The sequence below is a fragment of the Ambystoma mexicanum genome, chromosome 6p (genome assembly GCF_040938575.1).
Source record: "Ambystoma mexicanum isolate Mex_15411 chromosome 6p, UKY_AmexF1_1, whole genome shotgun sequence".
NCBI classification, from domain to species: Eukaryota; Metazoa; Chordata; class Amphibia; order Caudata; family Ambystomatidae; genus Ambystoma; species Ambystoma mexicanum.
The window spans coordinates 1,159,953,615-1,159,974,896 of NC_090935.1; the positions used below are offsets into that span (position 1 = coordinate 1,159,953,615).

Sequence of the window (21,282 nt, forward strand, 5' to 3'; positions counted from 1 at the left end):
CATCTCTGCAGGGCTCTGTAGTGGAGCGTACCTTGGAATATGGCTTGAATGGAGGAGGCTAACAATCCTACAGGGTTTGCCAGTGTCCGCAGAGAGATGGGAGTCCTCCTGAGGCATACCCCGATATCTTTTTTTTGATGTCTCCAATTTTGTTTGCTGGCAGTTCTACAGAGGCCTTCCTGGTATCCACTATGAACCCAAGGAAGACTATGCTCTTGCAGGGGGTTAGGCTCAATTTCTCTTGATTGATGAGAAATCTGAGGGTAGTCGGAAGCTCTTTCACCCATTGTCTCTGCTCTGCTAGTTCCTCTCTTCTTTCTTCTAAAATCAGGAGGTTGTCTAGGTAAACAATCGTCCTGATGCCCCTTTCTCTGATCGCTGATGTCACAGGTCTCATCAAAATGCCCATGGCACAGAGGAAAGCCTAAAGGGCAGCGTCTTGAATTGCCAGATGTCCTCTCCCCACCTGAAACTGAGCCAAGGCCTGTGTTTGGGAGCTACAGGAATTGAGGTATGCGTCCTTTAGCTCTATGCGTGCTGGCCAATCGTCTTTTCTTAGTATGTCCCTGCGGAGGTGAATGCCCTCCATCTTGAAGTCTGTACACTATCCACCCGTTCAGTTCTTTTAGATTTATTACGGGTCTCACTTTTGGCCTTTCTGTTGACCAGGAACATATTGCTAATGAATGATGCAGCCCTCAAGTCGCTGCACTCTATGGCTCTCGTCGCAAAGTTGATGTAACTCCCTTTTTAATAGCTGGAATTCCCTTACGGATAGATGGACACAGGAAGGGATGCTCACCTGACTGGGCCTCTCCACAAACTCTAGTCTAAACCCTGATGCTGTTTCCAGCACCCAGGCATCGCTTTATAGCTTGTGCCACTTGTGCGTGCACTCTTTGGTCCCCATACCCTGGAGGAGGGTACACCTCTGGCATGACACTCAGCTGACTGCACTCCCAGAGATGCTGTAACTTCTTCCTCTGCAACCTCTTGTACTTCTGCCTCTCATTGGGAACAAAGAGTCCTGCTGTTGCGACTCCCAGTACTGCACTCGGCCCCTGTATCAACCGGTCCTGGCAAAAACTCTACCAGTCAAGATCGTTTTATTAGACGTTTGCGCCTTCTCTAGCAGTGGATTTGTCCCAATGAACTTGCCCATCTCTTCCGCTAACGATTCTCCAAACAGCAGGCTCTGCGCAGCCTCTCCTACCTAGTTATATTCTTGATCCCCTACCCTGGAATCGATTTTAAGAAGCACACTCATCCTTCTTTCTGAGGATAATGCGCAGTTTGCGTTGCTGAGCAGGCAAACTGCTCTCTGTGCCCAATTGGCCAGCATGTCAAGATCCACTGGCTCACCTGTGTCTCTGGCTCCCTGGGCTAGGTCCATCATTTTGGCGATGGGCCCATCATATCTAAGAGCTTCCCCCCCTGACAGCTCCTCCATCATCTGTCCATACCTATTCGGAGGTCCTTAGCTGCTTTCGTAAGGAAGGTGAGCATGTGGCGGTCCAACTCGGTGTTTCTGCCACTTTCCCTGACAGTTCTGGGCGATGGCATTCGGATTGCATGCAAAGCTTTGTCTCTTTTTCCAGGGATTTCCTTAGCCTTTGAGCTATGTACAAGGCTTCCCAAGGGGGTGGATGTCAATCGTGGACTTCGAATGCCTGATACTGTCCGGGTCAAACATGACCGACATCTCCAGGTCATGCTGCTCAACATGCTTTTCCTTCTTTGTTTACTTTTTACTCTCCACTTGCACTACCTCCACCTCTTTACCTGGCTAATCCTCAGCAGATGAGATGTCTGTGTCTGGTGTGCTATCAGTATCTCCCATAGTAACATGCCCTCGTCTTTGGGTCAGGAGGCTTGGCACTACTAACTTTTTAAGGTAAGCTTCCTTCTGTTTTCCGAACGTGTCGGAAGCCTCTGAGCCCTGTTCTACTCCCCCCGGGTTAATATATCAGCGGTAAGAAGTGTTTTTCCTCCTCTGGGTCTGATTACTCCCCTGTTTGTCCCCTTTGCATGGGACTGCAATGACGGTGTGTCTTAAGTATTGTCACTCTGTGTCTTGCTGCTACTTTCCCCTATAAGGGATTCTAAAGTGTCAAGTCTCTTCTGCAGGGGTTGTACCCCTTGAGCCACGGCCTCAAAATCCAGCACCTTTTTGAACCAGAGTGCCAGTTCCCTTTCTTCCTCTGGCTCCAGGCCCTCCTGGCTCTTCTCACTCCAATCACATTCTGCCATCACTAATGATATCTGTAGCACGTTGCTGCTGTGGTGCCATATGTGCCAGTGCCTGGATTTGCAGGATGTTTAATACGCCTGTGAGACTCAAAAGGGCCCAAATATCTCTTCTCACAAATCACTGGTAGATGCAATATGAGTCTTTTGTGGAGATCACTCGTGTCCCGACTGTATCCCCCCGTTCCCCATGCGCAATGCCGGCTGTACCGTCGTGAGCGCGTGGCTCTTGTGGCCTGCACATGCACAATTACGGCTTATGGCCTAATATTCCTGACACGCAAGCGTGTCCTCCGCGAGGCGTTTTCGGAAGGACGAGCGAACCACCAGGTGTACTCTGAAAGGAGCACGGGGCTTGCTTGCCTTGCCAACCACACGCGCCGAGGTACATTCAATCTTCCTAGTCGGAGGAAATAAATAGGAAATTAATAGGAAACCTGTTTAATTAAATACTGCTTAAGGGCGAACGCTGACCCATACAAAACAAATATAAACACGGCGATCTGGCCGAAAAATTGCTCCGTTATGTTAGAAAGCTGCCGAACAGTGCGACTGTCATCTACACGATATTTAAGTGCGTGCAAGCAAGCTCAGTAGTATAGACCTTTACTTCTAATCAGCTAGACAGTATCTCAATGATATATCACATTTAATACTGAGCAAGAATAACGCTTAGCAAGGGAGAACTCAACTTATCTGTCTGAAGAGCAGAAAAAGAAGAGGAAGGGACCTATGCAAAAAGTGGGTTGCTAGGTCCGAGAAGGAGTGGCCTGTCAAAGGGCTACAAAACAGAAGAGACGAATAGGGATTTGTAGTTCCCTAATGAAAAAAGAAAACTTTAAAAAAAAGTGTTTAAAGATTTGAAACTGCTGAAGAACAAAGGTTGAAGCATAATGGCCGCCTCCAGTCTTGACCTAGAATCGTAGAGTGAAAAGTCATCATTTTTTGATGAATAGAAGTCACATGAAGATCAGAGGTCATTCCAAACATTGCGCAGGACCAGCAACTCTATCATCCGCACCACACTCTTAACGAGCCGTGAAAGCGAATAAGAGCAAGAAGATCTGCTCAAATCTGAATTAAGGATTACATTAAAATTGCCACCTGAAATTATTTGAAAACCAGAAAATGCAAGAATGCCAGAGTAATCCATCAAAGTCTGGTTTGTAAAAATTAGGACTGTACACATTTACAAGGAGAATGTCTCTTATACCCACATAGGAACCTTCCCTGAAGGTCTAGAATAGTCTTTGAGAGTTTTAAATTTAGAAAACAATAAGAACTGCTACCCTACAACCTGCCACCGGGAAATACCTGGTATAATTGGAGAAATAGCAATGCAATTCCCATGAGAGCGCAATAATGTCTAGCCGTGGGCAAATGTTTCTTCTGTCTAAAGGTGACATTGATCCCTCCTAAGATGCGCGACTGAGTGACCTGGGCAAAACGTTTCTTGCTTTAATGGATGGTTAAGCCCTCTTACATTCCATGAGAATAGTTTGAAGGATAACAAACTGAAACCACTCATTGACGGTCATAAGAAAAAGGTGAGGAGAAAGGAGGCTTTTGAGTAACGCCTGAAAAATATTGTACTACTTGAATATAGTTAAAAATAAAAAAATAAATTCTTTAACTAAGTTGACATAGTGGTAGTGCTGTTTTTGATTTTTGGAAGAGGCAGCTGACTTCATCACAGTCAGTGATTCATACTTTTTTCACAATAACTCTGGCTCTGTACTATGTTTCCATATCTATGGACCAGTATGGGAAGGGGCTCTTGGAGTTCATAATTTGTCTTGCAAAGTCAGTTTTAGCACAATTCTGATGTGGTTTTCTTGCTCATCATGAGTGCTAATATAAAGGTGACAGTCAAGCCTAACGCTGGATCCTTGACTACAGGTGCTGCTTTGGAGGCTTCACGCTGAGTTGGTGGTCTAGCCTGCATCCACTCTTTGTACCTAATACTACAGGATTCCCTGATGGCTTCTCTAGCCCAACAGATTTTCTTTCTGGGTATCCACTAATAGCAACACCAGGGAGCTCTGCGAGTTGCTTCACAGGCTCAAACATGCCCAGCTTTGTGCATTAAACCAACACCATGTTGCCTCCTGCAGGGCTGGAGTTGTTGCATATGTCATGTGCCAATGCCTCTTTGGAAGTTCACCATCTTCCATTCAGATCTATCCGAGGAAACGCATGTTGATCATAAGGAGTGTTAGTCCATATGATCAAGGCATGTGTCTCTCGAAAATGAACTTCTACAACGGACCCAGCATGTCTGGCCTTCTTGCCTATGCCCCCTTAACTTAGACATGTTATGATTTATTTTAATTTTGTTTTTGCTTCTATTGCGCTTTAAACCAAAGCGCTTTACAATAAAGTAATAAAATGGTACATAAAAAGTAACAATGACATAATAAATCACAAAAAGATAGAAAAGTAAGAACAAGAGAAGAAAACCAAACCACATGAAAAATGAACATGATGATCCGATACACAGAAATGATGAAGTCGAAATAATGCCACCACACCTTCGCAGACTCGGTCACCAAATCCTGGTGTGGGAGGCAGTGTATAAATAGTCATAAATGTAATACAGGTAACTGAAGAACAGGTCCTCAGTCAGGGGGCAGAGGCTGTTGGCTTCCCCAGTGATTCCTGTGATGATTCGCCTGGAAGCATTTTGAAGGAGGAATTTCGTTTTCGGATGTATCCACTAGAAACTTCAGCGGAAAGGGAGGTTCAGGATCTTACTAGCCCAACCTTTGCTTCACATGTTTCCCTCTAGCTTACTACAAACCCAATATGTTAATTGACGCCTTGCCCCATATGCCCATTTCCTAAATGTGCCACTGTGTATTGAGTGAGGAAGTTCACTACGGTGAAACATTGGGATTTAATAGCTATGCTTTTTCAAAAATCAAAGTACACTTTTGCTTAGCTGAACCGAAAGGGGGCTCCCGTTAATGGAGCCCAAACTAGTAAGCAGGAGCTACCTCTGGTGAATGGAAAGCTAGTTCAAAACATGGCTCCAGTCTTGCTTCCCTCTGAGAATCAACCTATATATTTGTGTTCGTTATATACCAGCCATTATGGTTTAAAAGTAATCTGGATGTGCCCTGATGATCCTTTACACACATTCCCAGAAACAGTTAATATTGCATAGGTATGGTTTTATGGCACAGGTTGGCTTGGAGAGTCTGAAGCAGCTCCTGGGGACAGATTATCTAAACCTTGTGTAAAAATACAATTATAAAAAACGTATTGAGCTCTTGCTATGCTATGTGAATAATCTGAAATGGAGAAAATGGGTTTGCTCTAATCTGTATTATATAAAATGTTTTAACTAGTGCAGTAATGAAGTAGACTGTGTTTTGGTATGTTAGCTGCAAAACATAAAAAGAGGTTAGTAAATGCATTACTTTTTATGTTATGCAGCAAAGTGCAAAAAAGTCTGATTCATTTTTGTCACAGTGCAAACGTTTTCGGGTGAAACCTCTTTGCTCCCTCCCATATTTCCTCAGCAGTAGAACTGGTGCCAAATGAAATTGCTCTTTTTAGCACTAGTGCAAACTTTAAATCATCTGGCCCCAGCTGTTAATTTAGCCAGGATCTTCTCAACTACAAGCAGGATCTAAATGGCTACCAGCATTTTTAATCCCTGGTTTTTGTAAGGAGACTAGTTTACTGAATTGCTGGCTTAGCATGTCGATATAAAGTAACAAATCAGATTTTGAAAATATTGGTGTGGCTTAAAGTGCATTTGTTTTCATATGCCATGGCGATTGATACTGCTTTTGCTAGTTTACTGTGCCCCAATTTCTCAGACTGAAGACTAAAGCACATGTTTAGTATCCTTACATTTTCAGAGGGATTTAAAGGTATAGTTACCACATTTTATGGAGTCTTACAGGGCGATTCATGTAATTCCCCTCAAAAGTGTCGCACGCGGCTGGCGCACAGCGTGCCCGTGCGAATGTCTGCGCCAGCCGCGTGCGATAAAACCAATTCCCGCGCACAGCGTATTCATAGATTCTCGCCTCCAAAAGCAGACATGGCGCAGAGTGGCGCAGCGACCCTGCAGCAGCGCCAGTTACGCCCCCAAGAACGCCCTCGCGCAAGGAAAAGCCATCAAGATCGCAAAACCATCGCAAATGGCTGCGCCAACACTGTACCAGTTTACCGGACTGGCAAAAGCGGGGAACGCGTATTACGGGTGTCGGGAACACGCGTGCGCGAGAAGATTCACACGCGATCGGGCCAGGGGGGGAGCGTGTGCGTGTATTTCAGGGGTGCGCGAGAAGTTCTACATGCGAATGGCCTGGGTGCATGTATTCCAGGGGTGCGTGAAGTTCTACACGCGAATGGCCTGGGTGCGTGTATTCCAGGGGTGCGCGGGAAGTTCCACACGCGATTGGGCTGTGTGCGTGTATTCCAGGGGTGCGTGGGAAGTTCCACACGCGATTGGGCTGCGTGTGTTTGTCAGGGGTGCGTGGGAAGTTTCACACGCGATTGCCCTGGGCGTGTGTATTTCAGGGGTGCGCGAGAAGTTCCACACGCGATTGGCCTGGGCGCGTGTATTTCAGGGGTGCGCGAGAAGTTCCACACGCGATTGGCCTGGGCGCGTGTATTTCAGGGGTGCGCGAGAAGTTCCACACGCGATTGGCCTGGGCGCGTGTATTACAGGGGCTCGTGGGTGGTTTCACACGCGATCGGGCCTGGGGGAGCGTGTGTGTGTATTTCAGGGGTGCGCGAGAAGTTCCACACGCGATTGGCCTGGGCGCGTGTATTTCAGGGGTGCGCGTGAAGTTCCACACGCGATTGGCCTGGGCGCGTGTATTTCAGGGGTGCGCGTGAAGTTCCACACGCGATTGGCCTGGGCGCGTGTATTTCAGGGGTGCACGGGAAGTTCCACACGCGATTGGGCTGCGTGCGTGTATTTCAGGGGTGCGCGTGAAGTTCCACACGTGAATGGCCTGGGTGCGTGTATTTCAGGGGTGCGCGTGAAGTTCCACACGCGAATGGCCTGGGTGCGTGTATTTCAGGGGTGCGCGAGAAGTTCCACACGCGATTGGCCTGGGCGCGTGTATTTCAGGGGTGCGCAGGAAGTTCCACATGCGATTGGGCTGCATGCGTGTATTTCAGGGGTGCGCGGGAAGTTCCACACGCGAATGGCCTGGGTGCGTGTATTTCAGGGGTGCGCGAGAAGTTCCACACGCGATTGGCCTGGGCGCGTGTATTTCAGGGGTGCGCGGGAAGTTCCACACGCGAGTGGGCGCGTGCGTGTATTTCAGGGGTGCGCGGGAAGTTTCACACGCGATTGCCCTGGGCGCGTGTATTTCAGGGGTGCGCGAGAAGTTCCACACGCGATTGGCCTGGGCGCCTGTATTACAGGAGCTCGCGGGTGGTTTTACACGCGATCTGGCCTGGGGGAGCGTGTGCGTGTATACCAGGGGTGCGCGGAAAGTTTTACACGCGATTTCAGCAGGGTACGTGTATTTCAGGGGTGCCGGGGAGTCCTACATGTGATTTGCCAGTGTGGGTCCTCCCAGGTGTTCCCTGTACACCCTCCACGGCCCCTGCAGGCAGCCCACACCACAGGGGACTACCCTGCATCCCTGGTCATGTCCCGCAGGCAGCCCACCCAACATGGGCATGCCCCCCAGCAAAGGCACATGTCTCCTTGCACTAATGATCACCAACTCATGTTCCCCACCACCCCCACCCCCCAGCACTGTGGGGCACCTGCCAGCAGGCCCCCACCCATGTCCAACTCATGTTCCCCACCACCCCCACCCCCCAGCACTGTGGGGCACCTGCCAGCAGGCCCCCACCCATGTCCAACTCATGTTCCCCACCACTCCCACCCCCCAGCACTGTGGGGCACCTGCCAGCAGGCCCCCACCCATGTCCAACTCATGTTCCCCACCACCCCCACCCCCCAGCACTGTGGGGCACCTGCCAGCAGGCCCCCACCCATGTCCAACTCATGTTCCCCACCACCCCCACCCCCCAGCACTGTGGGGCACCTGCCAGCAGGCCCCCACCCATGCCCAACTCATGTTCCCCACCACCCCCACCCCCCAGCACTGTGGGGCACCTGCCAGCAGGCCCCCACCCATGTCCAACTCATGTTCCCCACCACTCCCACCCCCCAGCACTGTGGGGCACCTGCCAGCAGGCCCCCACCCATGTCCAACTCATGTTCCCCACCATCCCCACCACCCAGCACTGTGGGGCACCTGCCAGCAAGCCCCCACCCATGTCCAGGAACAGAGACTGCCTTGCTCTCATGTGTGCAATCTGCACAGGGCTCCCCATGTCGCATTTAAACACATGCAACAACCATGCGGTTCACACATTACTGGTCGCACATGCATTACCATGATGTCCCTGCACACATACATGCGTACATGGCCTATGTCACACATGCAGGCAAGTATCAGACAACCAGCACACTGCAACATGCCCTGTCTCACACAGCAATGCTTGGCCACTTACCGCTCAACTCCAGACGGGTCTCCCTCTCAAGGACCTGGGCGTGGAGCGCTGGGTGTACGCGTTCCAGGACCCTCATCTGGATGGAACTCATGCGGCCCCGGCCCCCTTCCACGAGGCGCCGGGCCTTTATGAGGGTCCTGGACCTCAAGTCTTCCCAGCGCTTCTTGACCTTCTGGATGGTGCGGGTTGCCACCCCCTCCGCGTTGATGGCAACCACACAGTCGGCCCAGATCCTCTCTCGTCCTTCCTTGTTGGCGCGGGACGATCCGAAGAGGGCATCATACTGCCCCAGGACTTGCTCCACCAGGACACCAACTTCGGTGGCAGTGAAGCTGGTGCCCCTCTGCCCCTCTGGCCGGGGGTTGCCACTGGTGTCAGATGTTGATGTGCCCGACATGGCAACCCCAGGGGCAGGAGTGGGTGGGCAACTGTGTCCTGGGGCTGGGCTGTGGAGCGATGTTATCCGAGTCGGGAGTCTTCTGTTCCAGCAGGGGTGGACACAGCAACTGGACCCCTGCAGATAGCTGATGTGCAGGCACCAAATGGCAGGGCACGGTGGCAGCAGGCAGGCAGGCAGCAGCAGATGGCACGTGGGAGGCTGCTCAGGGCACTGGGGGGGCAGTGATTCGGCCTTCTGGGCAGGAGCGTGGTCTTCCGTGTGTTTTCGCGTGGCCAGCTTGATACGGAGTGATTTGGCACGTGAAAATCCTGCACGTCAGCGTGAAATTCGAGGAAAGGGCCTTAGCGCGTAAGCGCGTCAGCACGCGTATGCGATTTCATTGGACCAAAGGCCCTTACAGCGTAAGCGCGTCTGTGGAGTTTCGCGCACGGGCGTTGCCCTGGCAGGGCTTCTCTGTACGTGCTTTTCGTGCGGTGCGTGTGTTTTCCATCCGTTGGGGTTCACACGCTATTACTTCACAGCGGGTGTTGGCTACGCGTTCTACTACACGCAAGGCAGACGGTGAGTGGTACCCCGCTCCCCCCCACGCCCGATCGCGTGAAAAACTTCACGCGAGCCCCTGGAATACACGTACCCCGCTCCCCCAGGCCAGATCGCGTGTAAAACTTCGCGCGCACCCCTGAAATACACGCGCCCAGGCCAATCGCGTGTGAGAAGCTTCTCGCGCACCCCTGAAATACCCGCACGCAGCCCAATCGCGTGTGGAACTTCACGCGCACCCCTGAAATACACGCGCCCAGGCCAATCGCGTGTGGAACTTCACACGCACCCCTGAAATACACGCACACGCTTCCCCAGGCCAGATCGCGTGTAAAACTTCGCGCGCACCCCTGAAATACACGCACACGCTCCCCCAGGCCCGATCGCGTGTAAAACTTTGCGCGCACCCCTGAAATACACATGCCCAGGCCAATCGCGTGTGAGAAGCTTCTCGCGCCCCCCTGAAATACCCGCACGCAGCCCAATCGCATGTGGAACTTCACGCGCACCCTTGAAATACACGCACACGCTCCCCCAGGCCCGATCGCCCAGGCCCGATCGCGTGTGGGCCTTCTCACGCGTGTAGGACTTTGGCGCACATTTTTTTCCTGCGCAGGGACGCTACCGCCTGTTTTCGTGTGGCGGACATGTATGGGCCTGTGCGCGTCTTTGGCCGTGCGCTGTTTCTCCCTATTCGATTCCATGAATACGTGTTGTAGGCGAGCGTGTGGGCGTTCTGCGCACTTGCCTCCTGTACTTCCCCCGTGACGCCCACATTTTCACGAGTTGTTCCCCATTCTGCGTGTGACGCCCCGTGTTACGCCTACTTTTGTTGTGTGCGCCGCGCTATGTGCGAATTCGCTGTGGCCTTATCGCACGGCGTTCGATGACCTGTGCGCCGCGCACTTTTTCAGCGCACATCCCACATTTCGCGCGTGCACGGACTTCCATGAATAGATGTGCGATGTTTTCTGTGCGATAATCGCACTTGCACTGCGATTTTCACTGTTTCTCTGCGAATCGCACGTTTTCGCATGCGTGCGCCGTTTTTTCGGCGCACGTTGATTCCATGAATCGGCCTGTTAGTATCAGTCCACAGTCGTAACATATTCTTGAGCTGAAAATACACCTTTCAATCCAGAACTTATTTGGTTGTCTGCATGTTTAACTCATCTTCTTATTAGAAGGCACACATTAGTTCTGCAGACGAAAATAATGGTTATGTTGCTGAATAATGTCATAGTGGGTTTTCAAATCGGGCAAAGGATTAATTTAACAGTTTTTTTTTGTTGGGCATCTTTTAGAGACTGCAGCAGTCAGTCAATTGATTAGAGCCTGAAAAGCTTACCACTGTTATCTGGCTTTGACTGACAAATTGAAGGAGGAATCCCATGTTTTCCTCCAGAAGGGCTTCTAAATGTTTTGCAGCAACCAGACAGACAATGGCTAGTCTGCATATCAAGGAATCTTTCTTGTACCTTCTGCGCCCTGTTACCCTCAGGTCTGGTGCGCAATACAATAAACAAACAAACTTGCTTTATTGGGGTTCACAAACGTGCTCTTTGTTTTATCGGGGTGAACTCTTTTTCATTAGTTCTATTGAGAGGTGTTCCTATTCTTGACATTAGTTAAGACATTACGTTGGTATCATTGCGTGTTACCACCTATTATTGCACAGACTCTAATAATAGAACTGTAGGTAATCGGTCCACATTGTTTTTTTCCCATCTTTGGTTAAGCATTTGTAAGGAAGTGACTCAAAGATTCCAGTGCGAAAGAACGACTTCCACAAAGAAATGCACTTTATCAGAAAAGCAAGTTTATTGCATTCTAACGATGCAGAGGGGCAAGTTAGTTTCTTGGAGCTGGACACTAACCTGATTCTCTCCGAATGACAATAAGGCTTCAGCGTATATACAGAGACAATTTATATAATCACAAATATTTGGTTACTAAGTCATCCCCAAACACCCCATTGGCTAACTCGAATACAAAGTAATTTAATCCCCCTAGCTCTAAAACCCTATTGATACATTCACAAAGTACAACCCCTTTGACATGTGATCTTCTTTCATACTCAGTTATGATGTACTCCACATTATACATGTATTACTCATGAAGAACTCAGTTTATTATTCAAACCATCTGACCACACCCCCAATAATTCAGATGGTGATTGTGCAAGGCTTTCCATAAACGCTTCAAGGCAAGACGAGGGAGAGAAATAAATAAGCACTCCTTTGAAGCAGCAGTAAATCCTTATCCTCCCAGATGTGATGGCGTCCCATGCTATTTTCCCTGCATTCCTACATGTAATTCTTTTGGCAGCTGCCATTTCAAGTCATATAGCCTTCAGCATATATACTGTTTATTTCCCTGAAAGCCCATTAACCATCAGCTCTCAATTTAACCCTCCATGTAACAGGACCTTTCTGGTCATCAATAAACGAGCCTTCGTGCTTGCAGGGAAATTACACTTTGCATCTAAGAACCCAGTCAAGCCATAAAAATCTAACTAATGGCTTTCCATACCGTTCTGCCCTTCAGCCCTTTGCAATGGTATCACAACTGCCCATATGTGGTTCGCCTCCTACCCACTCCATGATCTCAGTCATCCGTCTCTCGAAACAGGCAAAAACCTATTCATGCGAATCCAGGGAATCTGCAGCCTACTAAAACTCACAAGTTGGTGAAACCTGGATTCTGTGATGTCTCCATATAACCACAATGAATCCATATTCCCAGTGCCCTAAATGTGTGTGCAATCTAAACCATTGTTTAATCCCCACATGTGAGTTTCCTCTTCAATTAACTCCTCTATTGCATGCATAAAGCTCCCCACTATATACTTCTCAGAGCTACAAATTGTACATTGCACAATGCATTGTATCCATGCTACTCATGTTGCTGCCTACTGTAACTCTAAAATGTATCCAACTAAAACACAAAGTAACACTAATTTCAATTCTTCTAACTATATTGGACACGTATTTAGTTTCAACATCGCATATAAGCCAGCCGCACCATGGCCTAGTTCCTTTTATGTAGTGTGAACCTCTTTCCCGTGTTGGTACCTAAAACGTCTACCCCAACACATTGATAACTGAATACTCTATTCAACCTTGCAGACTTATTTATTTTTTAACTACTTGATTGGCTAATCTTGTCAAATTAAATTAAATCTGTGTTGTAACTTTGATGTTAGATGCTCATTCCTTGGCAGAATTGTGATATGTGCCCTCTTTCCATCTGCAGTACATTGAATGCTCTGTTTGGCATTTTGTGAATAGGGCAGTAATATTCCTCAATAAGAATGTGCACCAAGTGATGCCATATGGCACTAGCCTGCCTTGCTTGATGTATCTGGTGCCATCATTTTACTATGCTATGCATTTGTATCATCATCCCAACTTGAGTTAGGTTGGTGTTTGAGAATTTAAATAATAGAGGAATCTCTAACCTTTAAAATTAATGTTATCCAGAGGCAAGTAAAATGTAATTCCAACTGCTCGATCTCTCTTCTGCCTTTGACACTGTCAACCATGCCATCCTGCTCAACCGTCTGCATGATAACCTGGGTATCACTGGTCAGGCTCTGGCGTGGCTGACCTCTTTCCTCTCCAATCGACCCTCCCAGGTCCAACTGGGGTCCTTCCTCTCTGATATCTTTTTCTCCACCTGTGGTGTCCCCCAGGGATCTAATCTCTACCCCTGGCTGTTCAACCAGTATCTGGCACTCCTTGCCCACCGCATCGCCGCTCTCTGCCCCAACTTTCAGTGCTATGCGGACGATACCCAGCTCATTCTCAGGCTACCCTCAGCCGCCTCCTCTCCTTCCCTCATCTCTGACCGTCTGTCTGCTATCCAGGAATGGTGTGCCGCCAATGACCTCTGCCTTAATGCCAGTAAGACTGAGATTCTACTCATCGGCACACCCACTCCCTCCTTCCCTGCAGCTCTCTGGCCGGCCTCTATTGGCCCTCTTCCTGCTCCTACCTGCAAGGCAAAAAACCTCTGGGTTATCTTCGACTCCACACTCTCCTTCTCTCCTCATATATCTGACTTCTCTAAGAAGTCACACTACCAGCTGCACCTCCTCAGAGGTATTCTTCCCTTCCTCTCCTTCCCCCAGAAGCTCACTGTCTCCCGAGCCCTGGTTCTCTCAAAGCTGGACTACTGTAACAGCCTCTATCTTAATCTGCCTGCCTCCACTCTCCGCCCTCTGCAACTCATCCAGAACAGAACTGCAAGACTTTTCCTTGGCCTCAAGCCCAGGGACCGTATCTCTCCAGGACTGAAATCTCTACACTGGCTCCCAGTGGCTGCGAGGATAAAGTTCAAAACCCTCTGCATTGTCCACAAGGCCTTCTGGGACCTGGGGCCTAAATACCTTCAACTCTCTCTTCCTAAATATCTTCCTTTCCGAGCGCTGAAACTGCACTGTATCTGCAACTGGGCCACTCTTACCGACCCCGGTCCTGGGCCCAGCCACTCTCCACTTGCACTGCCTCCCTGGCAACCCCTGCACTGCGGGACTGTCTCTGTATCCCTACAGCCCCCCCTTCCCAGCACTTGTCTGCACTTACCTTGCACTTGCCACCAGCTGGCCCTTTTTATTTATTTTATTCTACTTACCTTGTACTGCACTCCCCCCCCTCCCTTTCCCCATGCACTTTCTCCCTTCCCCCTGCCCCTGCACTTGCGCAATCTGAATGACACCTGGCCTAGTAGGATCGTTGTCTGTCTTCCCCTTGTTCCCCCCCTCCCTGCCTCGTCGCGCCTTGAAACACTTGTGTATAGGCGCGTTACAAATGCCATATATCATATCATATATCATAACTCCTGTGTAGTTTTTCTTTATTTTGTTGTGGGTTAATCTAGGTATTAAACAATTGTTTTGTTTTTTTCCTTCCACACAGACATTATGGTTTTTTCTCTTACTTAAGAGAATTGTTTGATGCTCCACAGCCTGTGATGAGTTATCTCTGCTACCAATATCATGTGCACAATGTTCCTGTGGGAACTGAAAAGACACGATCTATAATTGAAACAGTAAGAAACTTTGCTCTCTACATTATGTACAGTTGAACTGAAAGATTATTATAATTGATGTGTATTTGGCCTGACCTAACATAGTAGCCTATTCCGTGGTTGCCTTTTTAACCCCCCCCCCCCCCCCCCTTTACTGCTTCGCTGGTCTTTTTTTTTTTTAGGGCAGTGTGTGATAGTTGGTGAGCAGGTGCAAGTGGATCTAGGTCACGTGGTTAAGCCCCACCCATCTTCTTAGCTCTGCCTCTTCCTTTCTGCTTTTAACTCTTAAGATCAAGGGCATCTCTGGCCCAGGTGTCTGAAGTGAAGGGCAGATAAAGAAAATGGCAATTCCTGTTTGGACCTGTTCGGACCGAGAGGACACAGCACCACAGCCCCTACCCCTCTTAGCGTCAGGTAAGCTCCCTTGAATATGTGTTTCACTCCTCTCTCCCACAAGCCCATTCCTACCATCACCACTCATCGCCAACCACGGTGCTCACCAGCAACCTCATGGTCTCAGGTTCGCAGCAACCTTACCTATGTTATCATATACCCCATCACCGCTTCATCCACCATTACACGAAAATTGAAGCTCGCAAATGTCTGCTTAGCAATCAACCATGCAGCTGACATTGCCAACCTCATCACCACACATAACTTGGAAACCATCTTCATTACTTAGACCTGGATGACATGCATCTCCACCCGAATCCTAGATGTCCTCATCCCCAGTGGCTACAGAATTCCACAACAAGACCATCCAAACAAGATCGGAGGTGGCCTCGATTTTCATTCACGGGGCATCAACCCCGTGCACCCAACTGAACGTACCACCATTGGCTCTTTCAAAAACGTATGCTGCCACTTCCTGCTCTGCCCCAACGGACACAGTCACTTTTCATCTCATCTACAGACAACCCAAGCGCAACACCTCCTTCATCAAAGCCTTCGCAGACTTGTTCAACACCATGTCTCTCATGCATGACATCTTCCTCAGTGACTTCAGCATCCTTGGCAACCCAACAACCAAATCAATGAAGAAAGATCTCTGCTTCCCACTCGACACACACAACCTCACACAGCACACAAAATAAGCAACTTACAGGAAAGGTAATATCCTCATCATCCTCACACTGCCCACCCTTCATCACAGCTCTCCTATTCCACTCGACTTGTCGGACCATATGTCAATCCCCTTTGAGATTAATCACTGCAAACCTCTCAAGCAAAACCCATTTGAAACCAAGCAATCAAGCCTTCAGATGCTATCCCAATGGAGGCTCTCACAGAAGACAGACCTCTCCAATCTCCACCTCACATGGGCTGATGTATCTCTGACGAACCAGGATTGCAACTCGCGTCTCCAAGACCTCAACGCCCCCCTCACGAACATCATCAAGCCAGTTAAATAGAGCACCCTCAAGCCTAAACGTTCAGAACCCTGTTACACTCAAGAACTGAACCTTAACAAACTATCAGGAAACAAATGAATTGGTGAAAATTTTGCAGCGCATCCAACCTTGCCCTGCTCAAGGAACTCTGTGCTACATGCAGGTGATTGATCAACACTGCCATGGTCGACTAATACCATAATACAATAGCCAAGGCCAACAATGAAGGTAGAGCCCTCTTCAAAGCCATTAAGCACTTCGTCAACCCTCTGCCTGACCCACCCGTTGCACATTCCATTGAAAAATCCAGCGCCATCAACTTTCTTCATCAACAGGATCAAAATGATCCGCCAACACATAGGCACCAATGCCACCGCTGACACCGCACTACACATCCCACAAAGCACAACTACCTAGACAACTTTCAAGACACTTATTATGGAAAACCTCACGGCCACCTTAGCATCCCTTAATGCCACATCGTATGCGGATGATATACTCACTGCCTCCTTGGTGAAAACCCTTCCAACTGTAGCACTCCTCACTTACCCGACAATCAACAGCTCCCTAACTCAAAGCACCTTCCCCTCATCCCCAACACAGGACAAATTGTCCCTCTTTTTAAGAAACCAACACTGGACCCTGACGATCTCAGCAACTACTGTCCCATTACCCATCTTCCCATCTCCCCTCCGTGAGAAAGCAGCCACACAACTCCTCCAACTCATTGAAGCCAGTAACCTCCTTCAGTCCTGACAGTCTGGCTTTATACCCAGATGCAGCACAGAAACAGCTATCATCAAGGTGATCGATGCCCTTAAAATCCTCGATGATGGTCATCCTGGCCTACTAGTTCTCCTTGACCTCTCAGCAGCATTTGACATAGTAGACCACTAGACACTCACTGGCAATCTAAATCGTTCCATGGGGATTAGAGAGATCATCCTCAGCTGGTTAAAATCCTACCTTGTGTCAGGAATCAGAAGTGGAAATTGTGGCATAGTTGGAAGTGTTGGTAATTACCTTTTCCCTCTTTTCGCTCTAGTCCTCATACAAGATGGTGGACATCTATACTTAAACAGACCCCGCCCCCTGATCTGTGCGTTGTATCTGTTTTCTCCCTCCAGAGCTCCGCTCCGTACTCAGTATTCGTACCAGTGCTATTCTTCCTTTCCCTGAGCCCTTTTCTGTCGCCCTGGTAGTTTTTCACGGAAGGCTCCACTCCTGTTCCTGGTGGTTCTTCCGTTGCCTGCTAGTGTTTACTCTTGCTCGTTTGAGCCACTGCCTTTCTGTTCGCGGCAAGACCGCAACACTTTTTGGGTAAGTGTTCAGCGTCTTCAGCGAGGCGTTGTCGTGTTTTTTCTTTCCCTTGGCTTTTACCGCCTTTCCTTCCTTCCCGAGACTTTCTTCGTTTCGGGTTTCTTCCGCGGCTTTCGCGGCTACTGCTGTGGACCGGGCGGGTGCCATTCAAGATCCTCTGGCGCTCGGCCTCATCCTTTTCTGGCTTTTCTTAGTTACCCTTGCACGCCTATTTTCGTTTCCTTAATGTTAACCCTTCTTATCTGTTATCTGGTTTGTTCACCTAAAGGACTCCTCTATCCATTCTTCCTTTCTGTAGGAGGTTTTTCGTTACCCCTGTTTTTTCTACGCTTTTGTAGATTCTCTTGTTAGTACCTTTACCAAATCCTTTCCCTGCTGGATTCCGGTTTTGTCCTGTCTCCTACTGGATCCGGTTTGCAATTCAACAACTCTTGCCTGAACACTTTGGAATCAGTGTTTTTTTTAGCCCATTGGCTTTTTCCCTGATTTGGGGTTTGGCTCCTCGGGGTTCCCCAAGGGCAGGTACCAACCCCTGCCAAGGTGGCCTCCGAGGGAGCCAGACCCTACTTACACGACCGAAAGACCAAGGATAAACAACCCACCGACAAGAGGAAGTTCTGCAAGAAGACCACCTCCACAACCACGGCCACGTCCTCAGAAGGGTCAGGTGAGGAGGAGGAGTGGGAAGGTGGTCAGAAGTCTGACACCTTGTGAACCACCAACAGTTCGTACAAATGTTTTCTTCGATCACCAGCTCTACCCATCACCTGTGGAGTCCCTCAAGGATCCATCCAGGCCCCTGCGATCTTCAATGTTTACATGGAAACGCTCGAACCCTACTCTCTCCACACAACATCCACATTTACCAATTCGCAGATGACGTCAAGATCTACCTTAAGATATCCTCAATCGAAGACATCCACAGGCTCAAGGCCTGTCTCAAATTGATCCAGTCCTGTATATCCAGTGCTTACCTGAAACTGAACCCCTTCAAGACTGAATTCTTGTTGCTGGACAACAAATCCGAACACCCAGACATCCAGACCTGGCTCTCTGCTATGGACCTCGAGGGATTCCCACCCCAGCTGGCCCCCTGTGCCAAGTCCCTTGGGTTCAACATCCACAGACACTTCACATTTAAACAGCACATAGCAAGGAACATGCAAATGGCATGGTACCAACGTTCTCCTGCGGAAAATCAAGCGCTTCGGATCCGCTGGCCAAGCCCTGATGCTCTCCCACCTGGATGGTGGCAATGCCCTTTTGGAAGGCCTTCCAGTGACTACCCTGACACCCCTGAAATGTGTCCTGCATGCTGCAGCAAGACTCATTAATGGACTCTGCAGGTTCGACCACATCACCCCGACCATCATCAAACTGCTCTGGCTCCCACTTCAATGCTGGATCCTCTTCATATCCTGTTCCACTGTCTACAAGGCCGTCTTCCTGCAAGTCCCCAAGCTACCTCACTGAGAAATCGGCATCTCCCGAGGCCTGCGATCCACCAGAAGTAAAGAAATGTGCAGACATGAATTACGACAGTGCAGGAGGAAAGAACCAGAATACAGGCCTTCTTTGTCTATGCTCCATGACTCTGGAACCTCCTCCCCATCAGCATCAGACTTGCCCCATCACTTCTACAGTTCAGGCAGAGCTCAAGACTTCCTCCTTGGAATGGCTCCTCCTTAACACCTAGGTCCACACACCCTGCACTCCCCACCCTACCTGAGACTCTGTGATCTGCTCACCACAGTGTTCCCCTGATGCTGCCAATTGCCCGCCCTCCCATGTTAGCTCCCAGCTCCTTTTTTCTCTGCTTTCCTCACTGTGTTCTTCCCCCTATGATTGTAAAGCGCTCAGTTGCTTGCCAAAGCTGGGCCCTCACTCAATAAATTGCCTAATAATAAAAATGATATTAATGCCACCTGCTCAACTACAGATGGGACGGTAGCGGAACATTTGTGTGTTATTGAATGTAGACGAAAGCCCGAAAGAGTTGAACTGTGATCTGCTGTCCAACTTGGACTCCGGCATCCTGCCAAGATGACACCCAGCATTGCACACATTTAGATCCTACTTTGAGCCTATTTTGGCACAGCACTGCATATGATTAAGATTAATAAACTCTAGAAGTGCCAGTGAAGTTCAATGCTTGGACCACAGTAGGGCCTCTGTTTCGATAATACACAGAAAGAGTGGAAGAATTGATCCCATTGTGAAGATAATGAACATAATGACTGGTGAATTACTGCAAATATGAAATGAGGGATGGAAACCTAAAAAAAGTTCTCGGGATCAGTTGCGGGAAAGTATTACCCTCTTCCCTAACTTCTCCCATAACTACATAAAACTGACCCAATTGGGGCACTCAGTCGAGAGATGAGAAATGGCAAGTATATGAAAAACAAGTGACACAAGGAAATTTCGTTTTTAAAGTCTTGCATGCCCAGCAGATTGAGCCAAGGGTAGCTGGTGTGGGCAAAATTACGGCTGAAGAAACTAAATTGTTGAAATTAGCCTCCAAATCCATTTCGCCGGTGGGACAGATTTTACCACTTTTAGGAGGGTGGTTTTGCTTTTTTCTGAACTTTCTTTGCCCATAATGTTTGATGTTTTGTAACCTCCTTATCGAATGTTTCAGGAAAAAACTGTTCAGAGGGAAAATTGCCATTTTCACTCCACCTCCAGCCAGCACCTTCTTGCAGGCTAAAGCCAATGAAGCAGAGGAAGTAATACAAGGGGAAAGGGCGACAACCTCAATTGTAAAACGATTGATAACCATGGTGTCATGGACATTCATAGAGAGTAGACTGGATTTCTCAATCTCACAAATGTAGGGGACAAACATTTTTGTGTGTAACTAGATGATTTAAGTTGCAATGTTGTCAAAGTGGCATCTGTCCAACTGCATTTTTCCACTTTCAGCAACAAGGCATTTGAACTAGCCACCCCTTAGAAAATAAAAGGGTGAACACAAGGAAATCTGTGTCTTTTAGTGGGTAGAGGAGAGGGCACTTTGAGGAATTTGAGTTCTAACTAGAATTGTGGCCATGTGTGGTTCTAAATCAATGACCGTGATAATGTCGTGCCTTGAAACAGTTGTGTATAGACACGTTATAAATGCCATATCATAAATATGGATCCATGTTATTATTGCGACCACTATTATGACGGCCGAAAATGCAGACTTTTTTTTTAAACCCCCTTATTACACCACATACATATGCAGGAGGAGACCCCCAACACCCCTACATCTTACCATTATATTACATATCCCCCACATATATATATAGGGTGTAAGGGGGGGGTCTTAAAAAAAAAGTCTGCATTTTCGTCCGTCGTAATTGTGAGGGCGATATTTTGGGACTTTTTCCATAAATTCAAGACATGTTCTAATTGTTTGGCAATATTTTAACATTGCAGGGTGGGAGGGTTACTCGCACACCCAAATAATTTGTTTTAATAAAAAGTGTCTCTATTGCATAATACATTCCAAACAGGTTCAGATAAATGTATTTGGATAACATACAAAACGTCGGTTCTCAATTATAGTTTTACAGGTATTAGTCCGCCAATAATATACAGTATGTATTAAATTACTGTATCAGTTCATGAATGACGGGTGATCACTTGTTAGTCTTCAAAGTGTGCAAGGCTGTCAATATATTTTCAAAACGTGCCAGAGTAAACTTTGCGGCACAGGAGTGAAGATACCTTTTGTAAAGATACTCTTCTATGCTTCGGGTAAGTTGCTTATAAGATCCTTTATTAGATGCACTGTAATTCCTTAAGTTACTGGAGTGGAACCCACTGGCTCCGACCAACCGGTCTGCATATCTCCAACTGCCTGGG

At 48.3% G+C, this 21,282-nt stretch overlaps 1 protein-coding gene across 1 annotated transcript in view; it reads left to right on the forward strand.

Moving 5' to 3' along the window:
- The window catches only part of SMC5 (structural maintenance of chromosomes 5), a 1,384,551-nt gene that overhangs the window by 649,381 nt on the left and 713,888 nt on the right, over positions 1-21,282 (forward strand). Inside the window, exon 13 of the mRNA XM_069625793.1 lies at positions 14,608-14,740. Coding sequence (XP_069481894.1) covers positions 14,608-14,740 — 133 coding nt within the window. The remainder of the gene's footprint in view (positions 1-14,607; positions 14,741-21,282) is intronic.